General features: G+C 41.9%; 1 protein-coding gene across 1 annotated transcript in view; it reads right to left on the bottom strand.

The window, feature by feature from the left end:
- Nucleotides 1–8,191: 8,191 nt before the first annotated feature.
- Nucleotides 8,192–11,687, bottom strand: part of Pja2 (praja ring finger ubiquitin ligase 2) — a 72,186-nt gene continuing 68,690 nt past the window's right edge. Inside the window, exon 10 of the mRNA XM_045132424.1 lies at nucleotides 8,192–10,811. Within this exon, the coding sequence (XP_044988359.1) occupies nucleotides 10,686–10,811 (126 nt within the window). The 3' untranslated portion in view covers nucleotides 8,192–10,685. The remainder of the gene's footprint in view (nucleotides 10,812–11,687) is intronic.

The following is an 11,687-nucleotide window of genomic DNA, read 5'->3' as shown; positions in this document are numbered from 1 at the left end:
GCAGATGAGGTTTGAGGAAACTGCAAATTACTATACAAAGGCCTTTGCTTCTCAATCAACTATAGCTGCTACTGGACTCATCAGAAGATGGCAATGGGGACAAACAGGCAACACCACTCCTGGCCTAGTGGAAAAGCTGTGCCTATCATTTGAAGGCCTGAATTCTAGTCCTGGTTCCAGTATTTCCTGTGACTGTATGATCTTGGGCAAGCCACTCCTGCCACAGTGGTGATTTGTATCCTGAAGTTTTCACTGATTCTAAGTACAAAGCAACCCAGGAATAGATGAGCACCCTCTGCCAAGTTGCTTTGGCAACACAGTCGTAGCCTCCCGTGGCATCTATTACTAGAGACGATGAAGCCCTGGGTATCCAATAACCAAAAGATTAACTGCTCGGGACAGATGCCCATTAGGGCAGAACAAGACTTGTAGAGAGGACAGACGTGTGATGCAGTAGGACTTGAAATAAACCCTTATTCAATCACAACTTGCTTTTTGCCCAGGTCTCAGCACTCTAGAAATATAATAGGCTTCTTTTAATCACATTGTTGTTCTCATTTACTGGATGTGGATAGTGGCCACCAGCGTTGCACACCCAAGGGACAGACAAGAGAAGATGTTGGAGGCAGAATTGCATCTGCAGAGAATTTGAAATTAACAGAAACTTTGCATCTCCTGAGGTCACCTTTTTTTTTTTTTTTCAGGCAGAATGAATCAGTTTGATGTTCAAGCTGCTCTCCCTACCCTCTCTGGACTGATTTGTGATATTTAATAGGTAACCCCCAACTTCTGAGTAGTTTTTGGTCTAAATGTTTAGTGAAGCAATGTTTAAAAAGGTTATTAAGATTACAGGTGGGTCTGCAAGGACTATTAGCAATGCAGTTAACATTTGCTTTATAGTTACTTGGAATATAAACTCACTCACCTAGGCAGGAGGCCCAGTAACAAAAGTTAAGAGCACTAGCTGGAATCCTTACCTAAGGGCTACATGACCCATAGCTACTTAAGTTGCTTGTGGCTTTTGGAGATGCTAATAGTGTCTGCTCTATGAAGTTTTATTAGGATTAACTAAGATGATATGTGTAAAACTACCTCAAAAAGTTCCACACACTCATGTAATCTTAGCCATTTTGACAACATACAATTCCCCCACCCCTGCTTGTTGTGTTCTTTACAACCAAAGAGCTAACCACATCGAGGTCTGCTCCTCTTTTCTAGTGATAGCGATGCCCACGTTTTTGGCTAGTGTTCCCCGGTGCCAAGGCTCAGCTTCCTTCTCTCTCACCACGCGGGTTTCGTTTTCAATCCACTCTTGCATATTTTCTCCCACTCCAAATTCCTAGCGCTTGTAGCTCTGTCACTTCAGCACGTGGTGGCTACTCATAGCTCCGGCACCCTTCCTCACAGGACCGTTTTCCAACTTCCTGTTCCCTAGTGAGAACATTTCCCAGCCCAAATTTGTTTAGACGACTGATTGACCCACCTTTTTAGCATCGGCTCACTGGCTAGCATCAGTGGAGACCTCCAGTAAGGGGCCCACCTCCACTAGTGCCATCAGCTGCGGCTGGGTGGAGCAGGGGCTTGTGACCCATGTTGTTCAATCTGTTAGCTGGGGCTCTAGGTAATGAGAGACAATTCTTCAGTGAGTTGCTTCTGCCTTCTTTTTTGAGCAACAGGCATAGATAATGTTTTGTACCATCTTTTCAAAGTGGGTTATATGGCAACCTTAGAAGAGATGTATTTGTTCCTTTTTCCCTTCCGAGTTCAAAGGACAGATCTGTTTCTTGGTGTTTTTTTAAAACATTTTATTTATTTATTGGAGAGAAAGTGGGGGAGAGAATGGGCGCGCCAGGGTTTCCAGCCACTGCAAATGAACTCCAGATGCGTGTGCCTCCTTGTGCATCTGGCTAATGTGGGTCCTGGGGAATCGAACCAGGGTCCTTTGGCTTTGCAGGCAAACACCTTAACCACTAAGCCATCTCTCCAGCCCATTTCTTGTTCAACAAAGATAATTGCAAGCTCTTGGGCACATTTGCCAGCAGCCTCTTTGGGATTGATTTCCTTAGCTGTGACACAAACTCAGTGTGTGTGCAGTATCACCTGTGATAAGCTCTTCAGGTACCAGGGGACAAAAGGGGCAGATGCAATCAGAAAATCTAGGCTGCCCACTGGGCTTTGTCCCTTATCCAGGTGTCTCACATATTCTGTCAGAACCCAGGACTTGTTAGCTCATAAGCAGTGTAAAATAGGCCCCTCACAGTTCTTGACAATGAGGAAGGACGCTCTCGTTAAAGTGCAATGGCTGCGGAGGGGGCGGCACTGAACTCCCACGGCTTTCCAGGCAGCCACTTCTTTTGAGAGTTTTGCCTTTAACTAGACAAGTAAGCTCTTCATAGGGTCTTCCCTGGCTTCTGGGAGGATGGGGAAACGCACTGTAGCACAGGGTGATGGAGAAGGAGAAACCCGTGACAGGGCAACATGCCGGCTCCCCCCCAGTGCGCCAGCTTGGTGTACCACAGTGGCGCTTGCTAAGGCAGGTGGGAACTGTCTGGACCCGGCCGTGGCCGCACCCCGTGTAGTCTCGCTGGTGCTCACTGTTATCTATACGGCTCCCCAGCCGCTGTGAGAAGCACGGCAGGGCAAGTTTGGCAATGTCAGAGTTGCTTCTCCTTGCCCAGCCTTAGTGAGACAGTTTGGAGGGTACATTGGCCCTTGGTCTACAAAAGTAATTACCAAAACATAGAGTTTGCACCCGAGGAAAATTATGCCAGCAGAAAGGCAATGTTTCAGAACTGCCTGGTTTATGTTCCATTTTCTAAGCAAAAATAAAGTGGAAACCTTGTTTGAATGCCTTAGAGCATGAGAGAGAAAGGTAGTAAACAGAGGAGATAAAGTGAAACCCCTCAATTTTACCTTCTCTCCTTTCTACCTTATCCATTGTTAGAAAATAAATTCTTTTGAAAATTGGAGTGCTCATGGTTTGCTAGAATGTAATTTCCTAAGATCCTCAACTCAGCACTGGGTCCTCTGGCTTGAGGTAGTTGCTGGCAGCTAATCATCTTTGGGAGACTTGGAACTTAAGACTTTCTCCTGCCTTTGGTTTCCCGCTTGGCCGACCATGCAACACCTGTGAGGCCCTGGGTGTCAGGCACACTCAAGGCCCAGATTCAATCTTTGCTGCCCGGGGGGCTCTAGCTATGTGAGGGGTAAGGGCAGGAGCTGCACTGTGATCCTCTCACTACAAGGAGACTTCAGAAGGCCGGGTTTGTCCTTAACTTGTTCATAGGTCCACATAGGTATTTCTTAAGTGTTCAGTAAACGGATTCAGGTAAAGTTATGCAAATATTCATTTGCTGGGTTTGGGAAGGTGTCTGTGTTTCTCAGCAGATCAGGGAAGATACCAATTTTACATATCCTATTATTTTCATAAACTCATTACTTCATTCATTTTTTACTTTGTGTAAGTGTACGTACATTTGGATGTGTGTGACATGTCCCATGGTACAACTGCAGATGTCTGAGGAAAAACTCTGGGTGTCTGTCCTCTCTTCACCCTACATGGGACAGGGCCTCTCATTTTGTTTTTGCCGCTGGCTTTGTGTGTGCCCATCTAGGTGGCTCATAAGCTTCCGCATCCTCCTGATTTTGCTTCCCATTGCCATAGGCACTCTGGGGTCACAGAAGCATGTGCCTCTTTGTGTTCAACTTTACGTGGGTGTTGGAGATTTGGACTGGGGTCAGCAGGTTTGCAAGCATTAAGCTATCTCCCTAGTCCTCATCTAAATGTCTTTAGACATGTTCTTTTGGGTGCTTACTCATTTAGATGCGGGGTGCAAGCAGGTGCTTATCTGTGTAGTCTCATCATCCAAGTTGAAGCCAGAACTTGTTTTCCAGACAAGGTGACCTTTGTCAGCACCAATTCCTATTTCCATCTACTTTAAGCACAGTGCGTGTGCACGAGCATGTGTGCACACCTACGTCTGGGCATACAGACAAGCACACACATGCACAAAGGCCAGAAGTTGATAGTGGGGTGTCTTTCTTAATGACTGACTTTCCACTTCATTTCTTCAGACAGGGTCTCTCACTGAACCTGGAGCTCATCGACTCCATTAGACTAGCTAGTCAGCAAGCCCCCGGGATCCTCCAAGCGCTGCCTCCCCAGCACTGGGATTAGAAGAACGTGTGCTGTGCTCAGCATTTACGTGGGTGTTGAGCGTCTGAATTTGGATCTTAATGCCTGTGAGAGTTTACCAACTGAGCCATTTCTCCAGTCCCTTAAACTAAACAACAACAACAACAAAACCCTTTGCTATTCTGAAATAGGACCAATATCAGGATTGGGAATCTTGTGCTAGGTCAAGAGCACAGATTATTTGGTGAGGTCAAGGCCAGCGTACAGTGACACATAGTGAAGCCTGTTCTAACAACTGTCAAGATGACCTGGGGACTAGACATATACAACTGGGACATAGCTTAAGTGGCCAGGCTTAATTTAAAATGGACTTTAAGGACTGAAATTAAAAGGACAGCCTCTGTCAAGATTCTTTTCCTACTGATGTAACAATTCAGGGTAAGTTTGCTGTATTTAGTGGTTGGGTCTCTTGGCTGGACAACAGGATGCTACACATGTCAGGCAAGAGTCACGAATCAGCTGGGCATGGTGGCGCACACCCGCCTTTAATCCCAGCACTCACTCTGGAGGCAGAAGAGGATCACCTTGAGTTTGAGGCCACCCTGAGACTACAAAGCAAATTGTAGGTCAGCCTTGGCTAGAGTGAGATCCTACCTTAACCCGCCCCCTCGGCCAAAGTCCTAATTTATATGGCATAATTTATGGATCCTAAAATCAATTGTTAGGCAAAAGCAGGGAGTTCTCATCACACCTTTAATGATCAAGAAACTTGCTTCACATTAAGTTTGGTCAGCAGTATAGACATGTCCCTCTACCTGCAGATTCGTTCTGGGAACCCTGAGGATACCAAAATCTTTTAATGCTCAACTCTTATATAAATGGAGTAGTATTTTCATATAATCTACACACATCATACCACATACCATACTTTAAATAACGTTCATATTATTTATAATTCCTAATGCAATGTAAGTGTCATGTAAATAGTTGTTACACTATACTTTAGGAAGTAAGATCAAGACAAAACACACCAGTATGTTCAGCACAGATGCACCATTTTTAAGAATACTTTTGATTGGCAGTTTGTTGAGTCTGCCAACATAGGAATGTATAAGTACGTGGATATGGAGAGCTGGATAATATGGCAAATAAAAGATACTTTCCATAATATAAATGTAAAATCTGGAACTCAGGTTGTTTAAAAGTTATAATAGTAAGTCTTTCTATTTATCTCTTTAAGGACGAATATTCCTTTGCCACCATTTTCATGACAAAACCATATCCTGATTATAAAACAAGAATACATCAAGCAGCTGTATTCTTTCTTACCATTATTAGTGTGTTAGCCAGGCATAGGCCTCTTAGAAAAATTAAGATTAAATTTTATTTTGATTTAATAGTTTCCGTGTCAGATTCACTCAACACCTGAGATTACTGAGACTCATGTAAGGATTTAATGTGTGATGTTTAACAAACTCAAAAAGTAGTGTTAGAAGCAACCACACAAACAAAACATATTTCCTAAGACTTTGGGCACTGACAACTTTTTTCAATGAACAAACAATAATGCTGAATCTGGTTTAGATCCATGACTTTATACAAAAAAAGAAACCTTCTTAGAAGCAGAGTGCTATGTGACTTGTCAGTGCCATGTTATTTCAAATACAGTTTTTTAACAAAAAATTATTTGACAGAGAAAGAGAAAAGGGAAGGAGGAAAGGAGGGAGGGAGGGAGAGAATGGGCATGCCAGGGCCTCCAGCCACTGCAAACGAACTCCAGGAACTCCTGATGCATTTGGCTCCTGTGCATCTGGCTAACAGGGATCCCGGGGAATCGAGCCTGGGTCCTTTGGCTTTGTAGGCAAACGCCTTAGCTGCTAAGTCATCCTTCCAGCCCTCAAATACAGTTTTTGAGAAGGGAAAAGGTAGGCTTCAAAACCTAAGATGAGCTTGACACTGGTCACTTGTCAGATTCTGAAACAGACTCTTAAGCAGATGGTATGTGAGCAGCAAGAAAAGGAGGTGGCAAGCTTTCCCCCCAAGGAGGCCTTTGCAGCTTCCTTCCTTTCTTGCTTTAACATACTAGATTAAAATATTTCCAGACATGTCCAGTAAACATGACACAAGTTTTGTGGTGTCCTTTTTAGGAAGGAAAGAAACAGGCACATGAAGTAACTGGCAGTCACCTCTGCTGGAGGACTAACGCACCAGTCACCTGCAATGCGAGCTATGGCTGTGTTCTGAAGAGGCATTGCATCCCATCCTGTTCAGTTCAGTGTTTCTTAATAAATGGGACAATGCCACGAAATGTCAAAAGTATGCTTCATCAAAACTGAAACTTGATGGGCTGGAGGGATGTCTTAGCAGTTAAGCGTTTGCCTGCGAAGCCAAAGGACTGAGGTTCAATTCTCCCAGGATCCACATAAGCTGGATGCACAGGTGGCACATGCATCTGGAGTTTGTTTGCAGCAGCTGGAGGCCCTGGTGTGCACATTCTCTCTGTCTCAAGTAAATATTTTTTTTAAAGTAACAAAATATATTAAAAAAAAAAAAAACCCTGGAACCTGGAATCACAAGGATGTTTACAAGCTAAAAGTAGCGTGGATGAGTGCTGCCTTTCAATTAGGTCATGAGGAGATTGCTGAAGGGAAGGAGTGGGTGCTGGCATAGCAGCAATGCCCGTGAAGCTCTTCAGCACGAGGCACACCGTGTGATATGCCACAACATACCATAAGCTACAAATCACTGGAGAATATTCTTGAAGTTGGCAAAAATGTCCCTGAATCCTGATTTAGACAGATTACAGAACTGTATTTTGTTCTAAGCAATGCATTTGTGTATCTGTGTGTATGTATGTGGTATGCATGCGCATGTATGTGGACATGTATGTGAACGTGCATTTAGAGGCCAGGTCAATGTCCTCCTGCTGTTCTGTCCACTTTTTTTTTTTTTTTTAATTTGACAGGGTCCTTGGAGACAAGGTCTCACCGAAGCTAAAACTCACCTATTAGTCTAGACACTCTAGCTGATAAACACTAGGGGTCCATTTGTTTCTGCCTCCCCAACAGGTGCCTTCAGTGACTACATGTAGCTGTTATGTGAGTGCTGGAGGTCTAACTCAGGTTCTCATGCTTGCACAGCAAGCACCTGACCCACTGGGCCATCTCCCCAGTCCGGAACAAGACATAGGTAGAGAGGGATCGAGAGAGCCAACCCCTGGCTGGCCTGGAATAGAAACCATGTAAGACTTCAGCAAGTATGAAGTCTAAGCGAGGGTAAGGAGAGAGGCCTCCACAGAGAGTTTTTCAGTCTAGTCTGGCATGTGTTCTATTGATAGAGAACTTGAGTGACTCCCATGTTCTACAAAGTCTAACAAAATCTATCCCTGGGATGCCAGGTGGCTCCACCCAGCAATGGCTGGATAAAACTTGTGATGCTATTATGAAAGGATTTGGCAACTATGGTCGAGGTCTATCCCATTGCTATTTCTAGCTCTGAGACTGTATTTTTCTAGCACATGTTCATTGGGAAAATGAGAATTACAAACTTTTGAAAAAAGTTGGGTTTTGTTTGGTATATGTACATGATCAGCACTCAAAGGACTCTTCTGAAAGGAATCAAGTCTCTGAGCCACTTGTGAACCACAGAGGAGCTTTCTAAACAGCCTATCTGATGACAGTGGTCTCCTGCCTGATGTGGAGAGAGGCACTGAAGTGAGGCCAGGTCTCTCTTGTCACTGGTATGGCAGCTTCTGCAGTCCGAGTCCAGTGGAAACCAGACTGGGCAGCAGCCTGCAGGACTGCCAAGCGCGTCGTGCCAGGCAGGAGGACAGCTATTTCTTCAAGGCCCCTCTAGCAGCAGGAAGCCAGGCAACCTGATCCCCATGAAAGCTCTGTGGCGCCTTCTCAGACTGTAATTAAAGGACTACCAACAACTATGTTTCAGGAGCATAATCTACACTTCCTAATAGCTATGTTCTTTGTGATAAACTCTAAACCACTTAGGGGTTATGCTATAGAAGTGATGTGATTACACAATTAAATATTAGAAATGACACCGAGTATATTCTGTTTATTGTTTATGATTTACACAGAAGATGATGGGCTGGAGGTGTAGAACAATAAACCAATCATTACAGTTAGACCTGGGCTTCTGAAAAACTTGCATTCCATTTTAACAGTTCATATATATTTAACAGCTTATATATAAATTCCGATCACAAATAATCTTAAAAGTTAGTTAGCTTAGAGGTAAACAATTAAGAAACACAAAAGAAAACCACATGAATTTTAAATATCAGCATTCATATTATAAGAAATAAGAAAATGTTCAAAAATAATATTAAGTCAAGTCAAAAACAAAAAATAGAAAAACAAGATAAATGATATTTTATTAATATTTTTTTCTAATTTACCTTCATATATTCTTAACTTTTTCAAAAGGATCCAAGAGAAGATCAAATATATTGGAGTCTGAACTTGTCAGCCTCAGCTTGTTACCAAAGTCCTACAACTTCACTTTCCTTTTTTAAAAATTTAAATCAAGTCTTATTCAACTTTTCTCCTTCATAGCAGCTGCTTGTGCATGGTGGTAGCCAGCAGTGAAGGACAGCAGCAGATGGAAGCAAGAAGCACAACAGCCATCGTATGCTCGGCTCTCGTCACTGCTGGCTGCGCGCGGGACCAAACCTCTCACTCACTCAGCAACTGGCAGGTAACAGTTAAATCCTAACAGGCAAAGGAGAATGAATATGTCCTTTGGGACAGCTGCTATCCAGGAGAAAAAACCAGGGTCCCTTAATACTTCCTAATATAATGTGTGGCTTATCACAGAGAAATCTGTAGCGATGTAAGCTCAACTAATGAATGCCACAACTGATCAACACTACTTGAAAGAAAACAAACAAAAAATACCACACTAGTCACAAATTTCCACAATATACACATGAGCATTAATGTTAATCTGGTTTGACTTCTTGACACTAACTGATTACCAATGGAATCTGGTGTGGAAAGCTCACAGAGTAGAAAACAAGCAAAGGTTAGTTTATACAACAGTGACTATATACACTGGAAGGAAAACATGCTAGTTAAAGCAACAAGAAGGCCTGAATGTAAGCATCCAAAGTCACAGAAGCCCCCAAGAACCCCTAAATTACAAATTCACCACATTACATGCATGCAATGTTCACTTTTGTTTTCCCCATAAAAGGATACACAGTATTTTGCTGTAAATACCAGCCACATTTACAATATATGCAAAAATTAGAATGCAAGTGTTATGTTCCTTATATTTAAGCCTCAAATGTGCCAACAGTAAAAATTCATTTATTTTTTAAGAATGAAGAAAAGAGACAGAATAAAAATACTCAGAGAAATCACAGAAATTAAATGTAAATACATTTGGGGAGCCATATAAAGATTCCTGAAATAAATTACCAGTGGACCACTTGGATGGATGCACACTGTGCTTTGCTACTTTACTTGCTCAAACATGACATGAGAAGCCCTTCTTCTCTAGCTCTGATAACAAAGCACATCTGTAAGCTACATATTCTGTCCATGTTTTCAAACTGGCCTAATGTACGTGATAACCTAAAGAGAAATTGTGCAATTTTGGTTTGGGGTTATATAATTACAAATGTGACCCTGTGTAAGTTTTCAGACCTTCTGAAATAGCTTACAACCAAAATTACCCTAAATTAACTATAATCCATCTTATTAAACAAATATGCCAAGAATGTTCTGGACCTTCAAGTATAATTTCAACCAAGTAGCAGCAGACTGCAAAAGAGCTTAGGAAGGGTCTCATAAGGCCATCAAATGTATCTAATTGCATCAAGCATTGAGCACCCCAGATTTTCACATGCTTTACTAACCTTACATCAAACACATCCAATGTTTACTGAATATTTCATTACCTAAGCATTTCAGAAGAGTTACAGCTACAATTTTATTTATTGATTTTTTTGATGTTCTGGTCAACATTTTAGGCTATGTTTGACATTCTGAAAAATTTTAGTTTTAAATTAAGATGGAAAAGTAGACATCTTTCCTAAAACTTTCTCAGTATTATGAACTAAGAAGTTTTGATGTAGTGAAAGCAAAGGGACCAGTGAAAAAGCATGCTTTAGAATTCAATTTATTCCCAATGAAATTACATTTTACTACTGTTGTGATCACAGTCTTCATGACTGACGCAAATAGGAGAGCTTAATTATAATCTTAGTGTCAGTACTTTAGACAAGATCGTAACATGTGCCACAGAGATGACTGCTTTGGAGAAAGTTAACCCATACGCCTGACTTTACAATTAATACCGATATATTCAGCTACAGGAAGTGGATGCACTGCTTTAACATTCAGCTTGAAAATGTTTAGTACTTTCTGCAAACCTAAGTTCAGTTTAGAAAGGTTAATGGTTTCCTTCTAAACTACTGCGTATACTATATATAGCGTTTTGATATATTTGTATATAATTATTTGCACATCAGATTGGAAGGAATTTGCAGATTTACTTTGACAGAACGGTCTCATCTTGACCTTAAGGTTTAGGGGGCCTCTGCAGTACCGCCGTTAGCAGGAGGGGCGTCAGAACCAGGCTCAGAAGGAGCAGCTGCAGATGCTTCAATAACAGCCGGTGGGAAATGACGGCGGCACACGGGGCATGTTCCCGACTGGAAGGGCGAGAGATCAGCAAAAACAGGTTAACAGCCACCAGAACTTCCCTAACTGCCACATAAGTATCTTAACAGAGAAAATATCATTATCCTTCAAGTCAGATTATGTATCTTAAAAACAAAAATCAAATAAACCTCAAAGCCATACAATATTGAATGACCGAATTTTAACGTCGTTTCTTTAATGCCATCTCAAAATTTTAATGCCAGACTCTATTTTTGAGAGTAAACAGTGTCTCATAACCATTTTTATACCCCTAAGGTAATTCAAGTTTCATTTAGTGAGTTTTAATTAAGAGCCTCCATGCATGGCATGGATGCTGTGGTAAAGGTTGAGCAAAGAATCACAGTGCATAGTAGCCGCATGGAAATCACAGCTCAGTTTAATAAGAACTGGAGCTGAATTACTGCTCTTTTATATATATATTCGAGACACCACATCATTATCTCAAATTATTCCCCCAGGACCTTCATCAGGTATGTACACATGAAAGCCTCACTGTAGTGTAGACAGATATGTTAAAGCAAGCAGATGGGTCTCAGACCTTTCTTTATTAGTCATATAATTCTTTTCCAAAAAGAGATGGAGCCAAGTGCCTTCTAAATGACAAAACAAATCAACCACAGACCTGGGAAGGGGGAAGTAATTATACTGGGAGCACCAAAGTTTAGGACTAATGGAAGATAACAAGAGATATGTCATCTGATGAAAGATCATGTCCTTGCAAATCTGGTCTTTTTCCAAAGAAATCTCCCTGACAGAAAAGGTGATTGAAGAGATCATGTGTTGAAGGTGACAAAGATCAAACAAACTGTTACTCTGAGTTACAGCAAAGTCAAGTACAATTCAAGACTGTAAATTATACATAGTGT

Source organism: Jaculus jaculus, chromosome 13 (genome assembly GCF_020740685.1).
Source record: "Jaculus jaculus isolate mJacJac1 chromosome 13, mJacJac1.mat.Y.cur, whole genome shotgun sequence".
Lineage (NCBI taxonomy): Eukaryota > Metazoa > Chordata > Mammalia > Rodentia > Dipodidae > Jaculus > Jaculus jaculus.
This window is presented reverse-complemented; position numbering and strand designations above follow the sequence as displayed.